General features: G+C 32.8%; 1 protein-coding gene across 1 annotated transcript; it reads left to right on the top strand.

Annotated features, from left to right (window-relative positions):
• Positions 1 to 4,903: 4,903 nt before the first annotated feature.
• On the top strand, positions 4,904 to 16,631 carry LOC132717265 (uncharacterized). Its single transcript, XM_060700699.1, has 4 exons — positions 4,904 to 5,027; positions 11,039 to 11,094; positions 15,829 to 16,026; positions 16,455 to 16,631. The coding sequence occupies exons 1-4, from the start codon at positions 5,000 to 5,002 to the stop codon at positions 16,629 to 16,631; spliced, it is 459 nt and encodes a 152-aa protein (XP_060556682.1). The 5' UTR covers positions 4,904 to 4,999.
• The last annotated feature ends 1,747 nt before the right edge of the window (positions 16,632 to 18,378 follow it).

Below are 18,378 nucleotides of genomic sequence, written 5' to 3'. Positions count from 1 at the left end.
ATAACTTGGTGTTTGGAAATATTGAGGAGGTGCGGCAAGGCAAAAGTGAAAATACAGAGTTAGTATTGCGAGGATTTCTTGTGGAAAAGATGAAAATTGCTAGTGATTTAGTAGCTCAATTAAAATTTGAAAGAGTGCATAGGATGGGCAAAAGGCAAAGAGGAAGGGACAGAAAAATAGTGGCAAAATTCAATTTGTTTAAAGAGAGAGAACTGGTTCGTAAAAGTTGGAAATCATTAGACAATTCCAAGTATTTTGTTCACGAGCAGTTCCCAAAGGAGGTGATTGATAAGAGAAGAGCGTTAATCCCTAAAAATGAAGGAGGCTAGGACAAAGGGACAACGGGCTTGGTTATCTTACGATTATTGTATATTGATGGTAAAGCACAGCGAGACGACCGAAGATGGGGATTCGATGAGGATAACCTTGGAATTCTCCTCTCCTGGAATGTTAATGGACTGCTGAGTAAATAGAAGATATGTGTAGTAAATTATCTATTAATGCGCTAGTTTCTGATTTTACCTGTCTGATACAAGATGTAGCTAGCCCTTTGTTTTGTAAATCTTTTTGTGAAAATAATAGTGTTGATTTTTGTAATACATTTAATGATAAAAATAAGGTTTGGTTTGACCAAGAATGTGTGCAGGCACAACATGCATATTTAAATGCTTTACGTAACTTTAACAGAGTAAAAAAGTATGAACATAGGGATGAGCTTTGTCTTTTAAAAAGCAATTATAAACATATTGTTAGATTAAAGTGTCGACGTCATATTGCTTTAAAGGAGCGTGAAATCGAAAAGTTACGTTTTTTCCAACCCTAGAAAATTTTGGAAATATTTTAAACATAACACTAGTTCGAAGAATAATATTTCAGTGGATGAATTTTTTGAATACATTTCGTCTATTGGAAACGACATTTTTCAGTTAACAAATGATGAATCTGAAATTTTGAAACAATGTATGATTTTAATAATACTGACAATGGTGATGAAATTTTAGATAGACATTTTACTATTGAAGAAATTACAGCGGCTGTTAAAACATTGAAAAGGAATAAATCTCCTGGGAATGATTTTCTTTTAAATGAATACTTCATTGATTAATTGATATATAAGGGTGTCATATTTGCGATATTTTTAATTGTATATTAGACAGTGGTTTCTTCCCGAATCCTGGACTGAGGGTGTTATTATCCCACTGCTTAAAAAGGGAGACGTAAATAATGTTAATAACTATAGAATAATTACACTAGTTAGTTTCTTGTTTAAATTATTTACAACGATTTTATATAAAAGGATTATGGATTATTGTGAACAAAATAACTTGTTGTCTGATGCACAGTTTGGTTTTCGGAAAGGGAATTCAACTGTAGGTGCCCTGTATATTTTATTGTCTGTTATTCAAAAATACCTCAATGAGAAAAAGCGTCTATACTGTGTATTTGTGGATTTCAAAAAGGCCTTTGATAGTATTTACAGAAATGCCCTATGGCTCAAGTTATATAATATTGGTATTAGAGGTAAATTGCTACGTATTGTTAGAGATATGTACGATAAGGTTAAATCTTGTATAAAACATTGTAATTGTTATTCTGATTTTTTTTTAATATGCTGTAGGCCTCCGTCAAGGAGAGGTAATTTCACCGATAATGTTTTCTGTGTTTATTGATGACGTCGAGATATTCTTAGAGCAGGATATAAACAGCGGACTTCAATTAAATGATATTATACTTATGCTTCTACTTTTTGCTGATGACATGGTAATTTTGGGTGATTCACCAGAACAGATTAACAAAAGTTTAAATCTTCTCTATTCATATTGTGAAAAATGGAGTCTGAATGTTAATATTGATAAAACTAAAGCAATGGTTTTTAGAAAACGTGGTGGGTTGTTATCTAATGAGGAATGTTTGTATAATGGTGAAAAACTCGAAATTGTTAGTAATTATAATTACATTGGAGTTGTTCTTAATTACACGGGTACGTTTGTTATAAATCAGGAGCAGATAATAGGAAAAGCCTGAAAAGTATTAAATGTTCTACTTACTTAAATTGTAAAAAGCATAAACTTAATCCCAAAATATTATGTCAGTTATTCGATGCGTTTGTCGGATCTATTCTTTGTTATGCCTCGGAAATTTGGGGAAATAGTAAGTCAAAACAAATTGAAAGAATTCATCTTAAATTTTGTAAAAGAATACTTAATGTTAAAATGAATACATGTAATGCAGCAGTTTATGGTGAGCCGGCTCGTTATCCTTTATACATTACAAGATATTTACGGATAGTAAAGTTTTGGCTTAAATTATTACAAACAGACAATATCATTCTTAAAGAAATTTATAATATATCTTACGAAGACTGTATAAATGGTAAGAAAAATTGGCTTTCAAGTGTTAAAGATTTATTATCGTCGTATGGTTTTATGTATGTATGGCATAATCAAGGGGTTTTATGTAGTAAATTGTTTTTATTAGAATTCAAGCAGCGTTTAATTGATTCCTTTGTACAAAGCTGGCATGCTGATATTGTAAATAGTCCTGTTTTATTGTTATACAAGGATATAAAAATTGTGTTCCAGTATGAAAAATATCTTATTAGATTTATAACCTAGTAGCTTTAGGCATTATATTAGTAGAATAAGATTATCAGCACATCCGTTACTTATACAGTCTGGTCGTTATGGTTCAAATAGGATACCAAGAAATGAACGTTTTTGTATATACTGTAGCTTACATGATATTGAAGATGAGTACCACTTTGTTTTGATTTGCGCTTGTTACAATGACCTTAGAAAGAAATATATTAAGAAATTTTACTACGTTAGACCTAGTATGTATACATTTTTAGAATTATTAAATAGTGATAATAAGATTTTTTTACGTAACCTTGCTTGTTAAATACGAGAAGCATTGGCTATGAGAATATCAGTTACACATCGTTGAATTAACGGTTAATCCTCTGTGTAACATAGCGTAGATAAATAAGTATTGATTGCATAATGTCTAACTTTGATTATAGATTACATTTTGCTTTGCTAATATTTTGATATGTTTTGTGAGTTATTAATTAAGCAATAAAACATATGCTTTGCTAACATTTGACTATGATATTATTATGTAATGTGACTTATACTTAAATATATCTAATTGATTGTATTGTGTAAGACGATGTATTTTGTACAAGTCTGAAAATAAAGTTTCTGTTCTGTTCTGTTCTGTTAATATGTTTGTATGACGCGTGTCAACAATTATCGCCAATTAACTGTGAAAGCTTTGGGGTCTAGTTGAACAAAAGGGAACCTGTTTCACAGTTTGCAATTTACATGTTAAACAGTGTATAATGTAAATTTATCCGATTTTAATTACCTCATATTTTGTTTTCTGTGTTATAAAATTTCCGATTGATCAATAATTGTATTGAATTTTGTGACGAAGAACAAATCGGTCCGCATTAATGTGCGCGTTATGAAAGCATGGAAAGTGTCTAAATTCCGTCAGAATATATATAGATGATATTTACTGAGTTATAGCTTAATTTGTCTTAAGAATATTTAAAACCTTATCTAGAATTATGAATAAATAAATATTTAATACAAATTAAGTTTCAATTTAATTATGTGTTATTGGGGATAAGAAGCTACGATGATTCATATTACTGTCAGTCAAGTCACGTGAGTTACCTCCCGTTAATAAGACAGCGGTCTGATTAACTGAACAAAAGACAATCAAATTATGAATTTATTTAAAAAGTAAACATGTATATCGATTAACAATATATAAAATTAAAAAACTTTGACACAGCAATAGGTCTTTTTAATCGTCGATTATTCCAAGCATATTAAAGTTGTATAGTATTCGACGCAATGAATTTCGGATACGTATACGTCAAAGAGAAATATTGGAACGAATGTTGTAAAAACGAATATTCTAATATGGAAAACGAATATTCGAACATCCAATTCCTTATTCGTTCCCAGCCACACACGCCCCTCCATTTCCACCTAATAAAAAATGCTCCAAAATACATACAGGTTACTTTCTATGAAAATGAATACCTTGTCTGCTGGTAGCTGCGTTCCTAATCTGTGTGAACCCTTAGGAAGTTTGTGTCGGATAAATTAAGATCAACCCTCGCCTTACTTCTACGAAGGTGAGTCTAGCTTAATCATAACATTATTTGACACTACACTTTCACTATCTAGTTTGGAGAAGTGTGTGTAGTTTCAATCAGATAGCATTGATAGATTAAATTTATAATTCTAACAAGCAGTTTTCACTTCAGATGATTTATTTAATAGGTTTTAATTTATTCTTCGGACAAGAGTGTGACCGACGGAAGGAATGGCGGTGACTTCGGACAAATTCCCTTCGAGGAAATAAGAATAATTCACATGCTACATTGTCCAATTGCATTGTAGGACATAGATTTAAGTCATTGCTATAACTGCTTAAAAAACAACTGGTTATGATTATTTAATTGTAAAATTTTAATTGAAGCAAGGATATTCCAAGCAGTCTAATTTTTACCTATGCATTTATGAACACATGTTATATGAAATTTTACAAAGTCCACGCTTTTTGGATAACCCCTCGTACATATTTATTTTATTTTAGCTATAATTATCATTTTAAAAACAATGTTTTTGGCAATCAAAATACCTCAAATACATAGTATTATACACTTAAATATAAATCCTACGTACCTGAATACAAGGTTAGGCTCACACTATCTAGATTTAAGAAATCTTCTTTCAATAAACGAGATGTAAATGTATACGAGACGGATTAAATTGAAAGAGATGAAGAAATATTTTATCACATGTCGTAGAATGATATTTGTTATCCAATGAACTGCGTTAAAATTGCATTATATTGTATGTCTCCCCGGTTTCGTCGATCAGACAATACCTTATAACTAAACTACACCTGTAACACACAATATAATCTTTCTGTTTCGCATATTTTACTTAAAACGTGAACGCATATTTGTGTAAAAATGGGACTTAAAGAGTTTTTTGGTATAGGTATGGAAAATATTTATTTTCTTCAAATGTCGCTTATATATTTTTCAAACAATAAAATAATGTAAATTGTTTAATTTTATCTTATCCTGCAATTCTTAATGTCAATTTGAAAGTAATTTTGAAAAACTTATATGATATTTTTTTGCGCCAGTTCTGGTGTTTACGGTGGATGCTCGATAAACAAAGCTCAAGCACTGTTATGTTCACCTTATCATAGTGTAAAATAAAATCTTAAACATCCACGTATCATCCGTTGTTACGAGTATATCTAGGAAATCTCGAACTCAAATGTGGTCATTATGGTCAAAATAGCAAATAATGAAGAATCCCGAAAGAACGCACAAAACGACAAAATTGAAAATGTTGCAGACTCGGTTTGATTGAGCCTGTTCATGGGACGGTAATGGGAAGTGCATGTTACCATCCACGCCCCCTAGCACTGACTTAAGCAGAATTCAACATTTTATATGAAATGGTAAAATTTGGAATTCAGAAACATCCACAGATATGTTCATACAGAAGTTATCATGGAACCTTCAATGTGACACGTCAGTGCATTCCATGAAAAGCGCGTATAGTCCCCAAGTAAACGAATGCATGTGCCCTAACCGAGAAACAATGGACGGAACTAAACAAAATAGAATTTTGAAAGGGGATCAGAGGTTATGAAGTCTCAACAAACAAGAAATCAACCTATCACCGACTTTTTAAATTCATGTTAACCGTAAGTATCTGTGGAACGATGCCATAAAATATCAAGCAACATTTTATTCGTCTTTTACAGATTCTTTACCGGCACAAAAAAGTGCATTTTCAAGAAGAGCGTTTTTATATGTTTTTTTTCTAAAATAATCTTATTTCCGTCCAAGAAAATCAGAAAATACAGAACACTATTTCCTGCACTGTCCCATACATTAAGACCTTACAAATAAATTAAATCAATCACTACTGCTTCATTGAATACTTAACTCTACGGCGATAATTATCTAACGGATGCTATAAATGAAACAATTGTCTCACATATACATAAATATATACAACAAACAAAACAACTTCATATATAATGATAGACATTAATTTTGTGTTAAATAGAAAAAGGTCATCTCGACTCGATGTAATAAAGTTACTTTTTTCTTTCTCTTTCGTTTCCTATCTCTTTTCTAAACATTTATTGATGCTAAACCAAGCAATGTATCATTTTAAAAGATAAAATTCTTATTTGAGCTTTTACCTCATTTCTAACAGATATAAATTTTGAATTTAGGTCAAGAATGCTTAACGTATAGATAGTTTGTATGCAGGCACAAGCCGAAATAAAATGCATTGTGTAGTTTGTATACTGTTTATTATGTATTATAATAATTTATATAACATATGTGGAATACTTAAAGAGTTTTCAAAAAAGCATTTTAAGCTTTCTATTCAATCCGTAAAATTTATGTTATGTGTTTTTCGTGTAAAGATTACAAAAATACTAGAAGGGTTTTTGTCACAAAAACATATATCTCCCAAAACTATATATGGTCACTCATGTGCATGTGAAATTTCATTAAAATCCCACCAGTTGCTTGACCTGTGATAGCCGGACAAGATTTTTCTATTTATAGCTCTGACGGCCATTTTGTGCAGGGAAGCCGAACGTGCCAATATTCTGCTGAAATCCCACCTGTAGTTTGACCTGTGAAGACCGGACAAAAATTTTCTTTTTTTAGCTATGGTGGCCAATTTGTAGAGCAAAGCGGAATGTGCCGGTGATGTGCACACCTAGGGATGGTACTGATCTCTCGTGTAGTAATTGGTTAAATCTCATCAGTAGTTTGACCTTTGAAGGCGGACAAGATTTTCCTATTTAAGCTCTGGTGGCCATTTTGTGCAGTAAAGCGGAGCGTGCCCTAGATGTGCAAATTTATGAAGTGTACTGATCACTCCTGTAAAGTTTGGATGAAATCCCACTAGAAGTTTGATTTGTGAAGGGCGGACAAGATTTTTCTATTTTTAGCTCTGGTGGCCATTTTGTGCAGCGAAGCGGAACGTGCCGATGATGTGCACAACTAGGGATGGTATTGATCACTCCTGTAAAGTTGGTTGAAATACCATCAGTAGTTTGAACTGTGAAGGCCGGACAATTTCTTTTTTATTTTTGGCTCTGGTGACCATTTTGTGCAGTAAAGCGGAACGTGCCCTAGTTGCCTAGTTGTGCACAACTGGGTATTGTTCTGTTTAGTTGAAATCACATCAGTAGTTTGACATGTGAAGGCCGAACAAGATTTTTCTTTTTTTTAGCTCTGGCAGTCAATTTATTCAGCAAAGCGGAACGTGCTAGTGATGTGCTCAACTAGGGATGGTACTGATCACTTATGTATAGTTTAGTTGAAATCCCATCAATAGTTTGACCAGTAAAGGCCGGATAAGATTGTTCTATTTTTAGCTCCGGCGGCCATTTTGTGCAGCAAAGCGGAAAATGCCGGTGATGTGCACAACTAGGGATGGTACTGATCATTCCTGTAAAGTTTGGTTGAAATTCCACCAATAGTTTGACCTGTAAAGGGCGGACAAACTTAATGCGGACGGACGGAAAATCGGATGGACAGACGGACTGACCAACGGCAAAGGCAAAAACAATATGTCTTCAAAAAATTTATAATAAGACATAATGTTTTCACTAAATTTAAATAAAGAAAAAACAGAATCCCTAAAGAAAGCCAAACACAGTAATATTGAAAATGTTGCAGGGTCGGTTTGATTGAGCCTGTTCACGGATGCTTCTGAAAAGTGTAAGTTACCGTCCACGCCCCTAGCATCGGCGTAAGCAGAATTCAAATTTTAAACACGAAAATGGTTAAATTATTTACTTACGCAGATTTATTCATACGGGGGGTTGTCATGGAACCTTCAATGTGACACAGTAGTGCTATTTTATGAAAAGCGGCGTATGATTCCCAAGTAAAAGAATGCATGTGCCCTAACGAGAAAACAATGGGCGAAAGACAGCCATTATACACTAACGCTTTTATATTCAAAGGATGATGTAATAATCATTTAGTTGAAAGCCATTATTGTTTTAACAACGATGCTAGAAGTTCAAGATCACAGTGACAGTGTCGTGCATTAACTAGAGAACAATTTGACAAATAGCCTTTAAACTTCTACTCTCAATTACTACAAAACACTATTGTTTTCAGGCCCCGATGCGTAGAGAAAGTCACAATTCCCGTGACTGTAAATGACATTTCAAAATAAATATCTTACCCATAGCGGATGATTACCCAATTAAGAAGAAGATCCCTATGTCTTTGAGAGGGGATCAATGTTATAATGACCTTGAATTTGAAAACTGTTCACGCACAATAACTAGAGAACCATTTAAACAAGAGATTTTAACAGAACGAAATGATTACAATTATGCAATTTTCTATATACATGTATAAATGTCAGAAAGTTATGATTAAAAATACTTAATGATACTTTATGCGAGTTATTAGAAAAAGTTAAAATCTGTTTCGGGTAGGCACACTCCGCGGAAAAAGCGTTTAAATTGTGTTTGCTTATTGGCTTTTACGCGATTTTACGAAAAAGTAACCCCTGGATTACTTAATCGAGATTTTCCCTATTGAACTAAGCGAGCGTCTTGTAAAGCGCTCATACATGGGTAAAGCTGCATTACTGGTACTGGTACTGGTACTGGTACAGCAGTACAAATTGTAGTGACTTTGCAAGTAAACAGCCACCGGAAAATCTTTGCACCACTGGGATAGTGGCAAACTTCACTACCATTTATACTTGCCCTAAACACTTAAAAATCATTTCATCCGATAGATTTAATGTTAATTATTAATAATTGACTTCATTTAAAGCTAATTATTATTTTTTCTTCTCAAAAATTGTATTTTAAAGAATTTGTCCGGGCGGAGTTTCATGTATTCCGTCCGGAAATATGTAGTCTGGGCGAAATTTACTTATATTCCAATTGGATTTTTTCCAACATTTTTATTTATTCAAACGGGAATTTAAATTTTTCCAGCAAATCTTAAACTATAAAAATCACCATTAATGCATCCTATGATAACTTTCTGACTAGTTTTGAAGAAAGTATTCTCTAAAATATAAAAATCCCATTTTGAAAGTTGGAAAAAATTCAGACTGGATTTTTACAGAAAAATTTAAGGTAAAAAAGTATAAAAAGCGATAATAATTAAAGGCAAATGATAGTTTTCAATAAAAAAAAAACATAATTAGATACGCTGAATTACCAATAAGGTGTTTTGAAAAAAATGAAAATCCAATTGGATTTATTTCCAATTATTTTTGTTGGAAAAAATTCCAACTGGAATTTTTCGAATAAAAATTATTTGAAAAAAAAATCCAATTGGATTTTCTTCAGTTGATTCATTTTCAAATGATTTTACAGTTATCCTTTTGACTTTCTTTTAATTAAGAGATTACGAATTATTTATAAGTATGATGATAAAAAAATTAATAATAATAATAATAACAATAATTATGATGAAAACAAGGAAGAAGAATAAAATTCCATGATGCGATTATAATTTACATAATCATTACTTTTATTCATAATTATTATTATTATTATTATTATTATTATTATTATTATTATTATTATATTATTATCATTATTATTTTGATGATGATGATTATTATTTTATTATTATTATTATTATTATTATTATTATTAATCTTATTATTATTATTATTATTGATGATGATACTGGTAGTGGTTTTGTGACAGGGATGATGATGATGATGACAATGATTATTATAATTATTATTATAATTATTATTATTATTATTATTATTATTATTATTATTATTATTATTATTATTATTATTATTGTAATTATTATTATGCCCGACTTCAAAGAAGAGGAGGTTTATTGCTTTGCATTTGTCTGTCCGTCGTTCCGTCGGTCCGTTGGTCCGTCGGTCCGTAGACCAAATGGTTTCCTTGTGATAACTAAAGAACTCTTAGGCCTAGGAACTTCAAACTTTGTATGATGATTGATCATGACCAGTACATGACCCGTATTGATTTTTGGGTCAAGGGATCAAAGGTCACATTGACCTTGTAAGTAAAAACGGTTTCCGATCAATAACTAAAGAACGCTTACGCCTAGGAACTTCAAACTTGGTATGGTGATTGGCCATGACCAGTAAATGACTCCTTTTGATTTTGGGGTCAAGTGGTCAAAGGTCAAGGTCACATAAGTAAAAATGGTTTTCGATTAAAACTAAAGAACGCTTAGGCCTAGGAACTTAAAACTTGGTATGGTGATTGGTCATTACCAGTAGATGACCCCAATTGATTTTGGGGTCAAGGGGTTAAAGGTCAAGGTCACATTGACCTTGTAGGTAAAAACGGTTTCCGATCAATAACTAAAGAACGCTTAGGCCTATGAACTTCAAACTAGGTATGGTGATTGGTCATGACAAGTAGATGACCCTTATTGATTTTGGGGTCAAGGGGTCAAAGGTCAAGGTCACGTAGACCTTGTAGATAAAAACGGTTTCCGATCAATTACTGCAGAACGCTTAGGGGGGACTTTCAAACTTGGTATGGTGATTTGTCATGACCAGTAGATGACTCCTATTGATTTTGGGGTCAAGGGGTCAAAGGTCAAGGTCACAATGATTTTGTAAGTAAAAACGGTTTCCGATCAAAAACTAAAGAACGCTTAGGCCTAGGAACTTCAAATTTGTTATGGTGATTGACTGTAGTAGTTCTCTTGTACTGATACTGAATTACTCTTATAAAATGTTGCTACTACTGGTACAGGTAGTACATTTTTTCTTCTCTCATAGCTCTCTGGCATTAATCTGATATTGCTGTACAATAAACAATAAACGACAACCCTATTATATTAATCCACTCTACTTTTTAATTATAGTATCGCAAAACCTTTGATTATCAATGATTTTAACTTATAACTTTAAAATGATGTTCACATTGCTTCATAGTTTACCAGATATGTTAAATTAAAATAAAATTATTCCAGGTTTGCCAAGGACTGCCTGGAGAGAGCCTGATGAGAACTTCAGATGGAAAATAGAAGTATTAAAATAATTTTGTAATTTTTGAACTCTTATAAGATTGGTTATTGACTCATTACATTAATGAACTTCTTATATGTATTTAGTACTAAACCAATGCAACAGTTCTATAAATAACTGTACATTGTACGTCAAGAATACATCATTGTAAATACGTATTTGAGAAGTTACCAGTTAACAGTGAGCTCAGCAAAAAGGCATTACACTTTATATTGGGAAATAAATGATCTGCTGTTATGCTCAGTTGGGTAAGCAATCTAGCGGGGCATATAATATATAAAATATAGTGAAAAAAGCTCTGCTGGTACGCTCAGCTGGCTAAGCAATCTAGCGGGGCATTTCAAAATATAGTGTAAAACTGCTCTGCTGGTATGCTCAGCTGCCTAAGCAATCTAGCGGGGCATTCCAAAATATAGCGTTAACATGCTCTGCTGGTATGCTCAGCTTGCTAAGCAATCTAGCAGGGCATTCCTAAATATAGTGTAAAAATGATCTGCTGGTATGCTCAACTGGCTAAGCAATCTAACAGGGCATTCCTAAATTTAGTGTAAAAAAATGCTCTGCTGTTATGCTCAGCTTGCTAATCAACCTAGCTGGGCATTCCAAATAAAGTGTTAAATGCTCTGCTGAATTGCCTAGATGGCTAGGCAATTTAGCAGGGCATTCATAAATATAGTGTTAAAAATATTCAGCTGGCTAGGCAATCGAGCAGAGCATTCTGAAATATAGTGTAAAAATGTTGTGCTGGAATGTTGACCTGTCTAGGAAAACCTGCAGGGCATTCTTAGATAAAGTATAAAATTGTTCTACTGAAATGCCGAGCTGGCAGAGCAATCAAGCAGGGTATTCTTAATGGAGTAAATGGTCTTCCTCTTTTTCTCCTTATGCATCCTCTTGTAATCCTAATGTCCCTAAAATGTTGTTTTTGTTGCGAGATCTATTTTACTGGGCTTCGTCTGCGGCTGTGACTGACATCCTCGAAGACTTTCAGGATTTTGGAACAAATGGATTGATAGCCTATTTTGGGTTCTAGTAACCCTAAGGAATCCATTTCTTTGGTCTGCAACTGATAATTTTGCACTCGTGGACTTTCTAAAATTATTTATTGCCAATGCAGAAAATGACATTTTTGAGTTCTGCGGGACCCTCAAGTGTCTATTTCTTTGGTGTGCGTTTGATTCTGGGACAATAACAGACTTTCGGGAATTTGTGGTGTTAATGCAGATAATGACACTTTTTCACTCTAAGGCCCATTCAAAATCCATTTCGTCGGTCTGCAAATAATTCTGGAACACTGGCAAACTTTCAGAAATTTTTGGTGCCAATGAAGATATTGACATTTTTCTTTAAAAGACCCTCCTGATTCTATTTCATTGGTCTGCGACTGATTCTGAGTCACTCACAGACTTTCAGGATTTTTGGTGCCAATAGGGATAATAACGTTTTTGACAACTTTTGATCATCCAGAGTCCATTTTGTTATAATATATATATAATATATATAATCTGCGACTGATTATTGGGCATTTACTGATTTTCAGGAATGGTCGGTGCTTATGCGGATAATGACAAGTCTGCAGTTGTCCCAAAATCAGTCGCAGACCAGCAAAATGAACTTTGTTGGGTCGCTAGAAGTCAAAAATGCCATAAACTCCATTGGCACCACAGATTTCTGAAAATCTGCGAGTGTCCCAGAATCAGTCGCAGACCAGAAAAATGGATTCTGGCGGGTCCCTAGAAGTACAAAATGCCACCATCTCTATTGGCACAAAACATTCCTGAAAGTCTGCGAGTGCCCAACAATAATCCGCAGGTCAATGAAAAGGACTCTTTTTAAGGTCCCTAGAAGTCAAAAATATCATTTTTTCCAATGGCTAAATACATTCCTGAAAATCTGCGAGTGTCAACGATTCAGTCGCATACCAACAAAATGTACTCTTGATGGTCGTTAGAAGTCAAAATTGTCAATATCTGCATTGGCACGAAAATTCCTGAAAGTCTGAGATTGTACATGAAAAAGTCGCAGGATATTGGAATAGACTCTTTAAGGTCCCAAGAAGTAAAAAAAATATAATTTCTATTGGCACCAAAAATTTCTGAAAGTCTGCGATTTCCTCAGAAGTGCCTAGAAGTCGAAAATGTCAGCAGAGTAATTTTACGCTATATCTAGGAATGTCCTGCTACATTGCCTAGCCAGCTTAGCATTCCAGCAGAGAATACTTTTCACTATATTTAGGATTACCTTGCTAGATTGACAAGACAGCTGAGTATTACAGCTGAGCATTCCAGCAGCGCATTTTTACACTATATTTAGAATTGCCTTGTTAGAATGAAAACACAGCTGGGCATACAAGCAGAGCATTTTTTCGCTTTATTTAGGAATGTCCTGCTACCTTGCCAAGACAGCTGAGTATTACAACAGAACAATTTTACATTATATTTAGGAATGCCCTGCTATATTGCAAAGTCAGCTGAGCATTCCAGCAGCGCATTTTTACACTAAATTTAGGAATGCCCTGCTAGATTGCAAAGACTGTTGAGTATTACAGCAGAGCAATTTTACGCTATATTTAGAAAATCCCTGCTGGATTGCTTATCCAGCTTAGCATTCCAGCAGAGCATTTTTTCACTATATTTTGGAATGCCCCGCTAGATTGCTTAGCCAGGCGAGCATACCAGCATAGCATTTTTACACTATGTTTTTTTAAATATAAAGTTCCATTACGTAGTCAGTGGTGTACCTACCGGTACGCCAATACGCACGGCGTATAAAAAGAAAAAGTTTCGAAAAAAATAAAAAATGAAATCATTAATTTGAGCGTAGATCGATCAACATATTCGTAGCTGCTAATTGATTATACAGGTATACTTAGGATGTTATCTTATTCGAATATGGGTTACCTTTTTATGCACAATTAAAACTTCAATTATGAAGGAAAATGGAAAAAATATTGATTAACAATTCTTTTGGAACTTTCTCTTTTTTTCAGCTTGGGTTAAGAGTTATAATGCTAATAAACCTCGCCCTCGCAAAAGTCCAAGTAAGGATAAAAATGTCCAATATATTACAATCATTTTTTTTTTCAGAAGAATCAAATCAGTGAAAAGTAAACATTTATATTTTCATTATTTACATCTAGATTTATATGCAAAATAAATATCTTGTTTGCAACTTGGCGTTTTCAGCACAATGGAAGGGAGTGAGTTAGCTGTATGGAATGTCTTTAAATATTTTACCAAGTAACTATAAATCAGTATATTATTTTTAAGTTAGTAAATTCATTCAACTTATATTCATTACAAATTATGTAGAATAGTTTTGACACTGTGAATCAGATCTTTGCAGTGAACTATTGCCATCATCCATCGTCACAAAACACATTCAACTTTTGTTTATTTAAAAGAATAACAGTATTTACAAAATATATCACTACAGAAAATTGTTTCTACTGTATTATTTTATTGAGTAAAAAATTGTACACTTCTGAAAACAATGATATATATTCTTTATTATATGTAGTCTTATTTATACATATTTAAAACATAGAGAAATATAGAACGAAAACGATGTATAACCATATTAGACACATCATGTCTACATTCTTTTATTTTTTTTTTATTTTCACCGACTTTAGATAACAAATTGCTAGTCTGATTATACCAACATGCTTTATGTGCGTGAGGCATTTGACTTCGTAATGAAATAACTTAAATATTTCGAATAGAAATTGAAAGACTAGAGTTGCGAACAAAAATGTTAGAGACAATATTTATTGTCTACAACAGTGACATAATACGCATTACAAAATATTTTAAGGAAGATAAATGATCGTGCTATACTACTTTTTAGCTGTGAATACAATAACCTTTAGTTACACTAAACATTTAAGATGTTGTGTTTGTATTAAAGTCATACAGATCATTTTAAAGCATATTTTCCTTGATTATATCACACGTTAAGTTATGGTGAAACAAAAAGAAAAATAACAAAGAAAAACAAAAGAAGGTATAACCCATCTTTTTTACAAGACAGACACCTGGCTGTGTTTTGTTTATCTAAAAAGAAATAAGTTTTGAACTTTTTAAAACAGTGTACACGTTAGACTTCGTGCTTTTTCTCTTACATTCAATATATGTACTTGATGTTATTTTCATAACTATAGATAAAGACAATAGTAGTACAATTAGCGTAAAACCTTGATATGCCCTGCTAGATTGCTAACCCAGCTAAGCATTTCAGCAGAGCATTTTTTCACTATATTTAGGAATGCCCTGCTAGATGCCCAAGACAGCTGAGTATTACATCAGATCATTGATTTCCCTATATAACTTGAAATGTCTTTTTGCTTAGCTCACTGTTCACTGTTAACTTCTCACATACTGTAAATACAAGAGGTCGTACAATATGTGTTCCTTTGACGAGAAAAACACTGTTTGATTGTTAAAGCTGTTTATAAAGCTAATAAAGCAGATGATAAAAAAAATTTATATGCAATGATGGCTGGAATAAAGCTGGAGATATGTCATAACTATATAACTGTACAATTGTGCATTTTTCTTCTCAATCGTTTTAATGGAATAATGGAATAAGCGTTTCATAATACAAAATGTACAAACCTTTTGCTACTTCATTTAAAATATTTTAGATGAGTGTTAAGAGTCATGTATATTTCAATCAAGTTATTCTCCTTGTTATATCTCATCAGCAACGTTTATAACTGATTATGTTCTATTAGACAGCACAGAATCTTCAAAGAGAGATTAAAGCTATCGTACCAACAGAAAAGTCTGGTCTAAAACATTTTAAAGCTCTGATAATTGGCAGTCATGGACACGGGAAATCTGCGTTGATAAACACATTTGCTTCAGTAAGTGCTGGTAGAAAAACGACTGTTTGTAATTCTGCTACGTTGGAAAGAAATGTTACAACGCGTGTGAGTTTTTACTGATATTCCAAAAATATATACTGTTGAAATTATTATTATAGCTCGGATTACTAGTTTATGTTTAGTCTTCAAAGTGGTGTTGGCATATTTTGAAAGTCCAGGTTTGATAAGCAACAATAGTTCACAACCTCAAACATTTTGTACCAAGTTTAGTCTGTGATGGTTACATGGATGAACATTCATACCAATCGGCGTACGGAAGGACTAATAATTCCTCGATTTATTCGTTTTATTCTAGTAAGCTTCTGTTGTTCACTTTATGATCAAGAATAACTTCTCCGCCTGGCTGCATCTTGTCAATTTGTTAAAAAATACATACTTGTTAATTATCTTTAGGCACAAATTCAGAATAAATTATTTAAAATGCAGTGATAACGTTAAATATTTGATACTATAAGAAAAGTTTTTTATTTCAGTACAGACATTTTCAGATCCCTGGTGAATTAGAGCAATGCGTTTTTGGGGATATTTCTGGGCTTCCAGTATCAGAGGATATAGAACCATTTCTAGAAGATATCAAGTTAATTCTTGAAGGACGTATCAAAAGTGGATATACGGTCAGTTCAACTCTTATGTATTGGATAAAACGATAAGTTGATCGGGGTTTTTTTTTGGGGGGGGGGGTATGTTTTATTGTTTCTGTTTTCTTCTCTTTTTTCCGTGTTGTGTTTCATTTTTATCATTATCGTTTATAAAAAAAAAGTAATCCTTAAGAACATACCCTTACATTTAAGCTCAATAGCTTAGAAATTTAGTTTACAATATATGTTTGCAAATGAGAAGTTGGTCATATATGTCAACAACTGTACCAACCTTTTCACCAAGCAATTTTACCATTTTATTTAGTTAAACTCATTTTCTTTTATTTCATGACATGCAGTTTAATTTTGAGAAAAGTATATCTTCTGAGGACGAGTACTATGAAGAATCCCCTAAACTTTCGGATCAAGTTCATTGTGCAATAATTGCCTTTGATTGTAGAGAGACGTATGAGATTCATCAGAGCTTTAAAAACAACATAAACAAAATCATGGACAAAATACATTCAATGAGTATGTTTTCACTTTTTAAATGTGCATTTCAAGAAATTGAGTCATCAACATACAAAAATCATCTTTAAAAATCTTGAAACATTTGTTATAATGCAAAAAGGGTTATAATCGAAAAGATTATAAATAACAATTTATCGTTTGATTAATGGACATGAACAATCAAATGCAGTATAGCGGTTGATGTTTATCTACGAAAAGTTGAAATTACAGGATACGAGATAATTACAGAGACATTGATTAAACAACTATGTGTACAGTTAATGTGACGGTTTTGTGTGCATGTTACGTCTAACAATGATTGTTCTGCTGCGGAATTTTTACTTTCAAGAATTCTAAAGTGACATTCGATATCATTTTTATGCTGTTCATCCGTTGCCAAGAACTATAATCCACTACATAAAGCATCATAATATTTTGATCATTTAATTTCCGTATTATCTTTTCTTATCGTTATTCTTGACTGAAAGATTAATATTAAATTATTTTATTAACTTGATTTACGTTGCAAAGTATAGAACTTGATTTTTCGATATTGCTCTTAATCTTTTTCAGATATCCCTGTAATGGTAGTTCTAACAAAAGCTGACTTGCTCTCAGACCACGTTAAATATAGTGTCGGTTCAATTTTCCGATGTAAGGAAGTACAACAGGCTGTTAAAAGATCAGCTAGGCAACTAGCAATTCCAGCCCCAAAGGTATATCCAGTTGTCAATTTCGAACAAATGGATCATTTTACCTGGAAAGAATTAATTCCAATATTAATTGTATTGCGAGCCTATCTTTCTATGGCTGAGCTGTATTCACTCAATGCTGACGCGGTGGTACATCAATAATTCAAAACATATGCGGGCACAACAATATTGTTTGCACAATTCTCTTCATACGGATATTTCAAATAAATGCGAAAGTCAAGTTTGAAGAGTTTTCTCTCTTGAATATTGGAAAAAATAAGAATTTTTCAGTTTCCGCACTCTTGCTTTTGTGAAAAAAATGTATGTCCGAGGTTTACATTGCATGTGCTGGTATTTTACTAAAAATTACAAGTCAAGTTCTAATTTGATCATGATCAGATGTTTGTTGACAGTTGAACCTGGAAAATATTTTTTTAAATAACATTTTCTAATCAATATCTTGGCTACAAATATGCATTACTGAATAATGTCAGGGCCTTGAACTTTGTTTGAAAATAGTGTGCGTGTGTGTGCGTGTGCGCGCGTGCGCGTGTGCGTGTGTGTGTGTGTGTGTGTGTGTGTGTGTGTGTGCATTGAATAGTTAAAGGGTTTTGTGC

This window comes from Ruditapes philippinarum, unplaced genomic scaffold (assembly GCF_026571515.1).
Source record: "Ruditapes philippinarum isolate M1 unplaced genomic scaffold, ASM2657151v2 ctg949_1_1_1_1, whole genome shotgun sequence".
NCBI lineage: Eukaryota > Metazoa > Mollusca > Bivalvia > Venerida > Veneridae > Ruditapes > Ruditapes philippinarum.
The sequence above is the reverse complement of the archived record's forward strand: the minus strand, read 5'-3'. Positions and strand labels throughout refer to the sequence as shown.

Bases quoted from the DNA above. Each gene is read 5' to 3' on its own strand.
- LOC132717265 (XM_060700699.1), top strand. From the start codon at position 5,000: ATGGGACTTAAAGAGTTTTTTGGTATAG. The intron at 5,028-11,038 runs GTATGGAAAATA...AAATTATTCCAG, and splicing joins TAAAGAGTTTTTTGGTATAG to GTTTGCCAAGGACTGCCTGG. The intron at 16,027-16,454 runs GTGAGTTTTTAC...TTTTTATTTCAG, and splicing joins AAAGAAATGTTACAACGCGT to TACAGACATTTTCAGATCCC.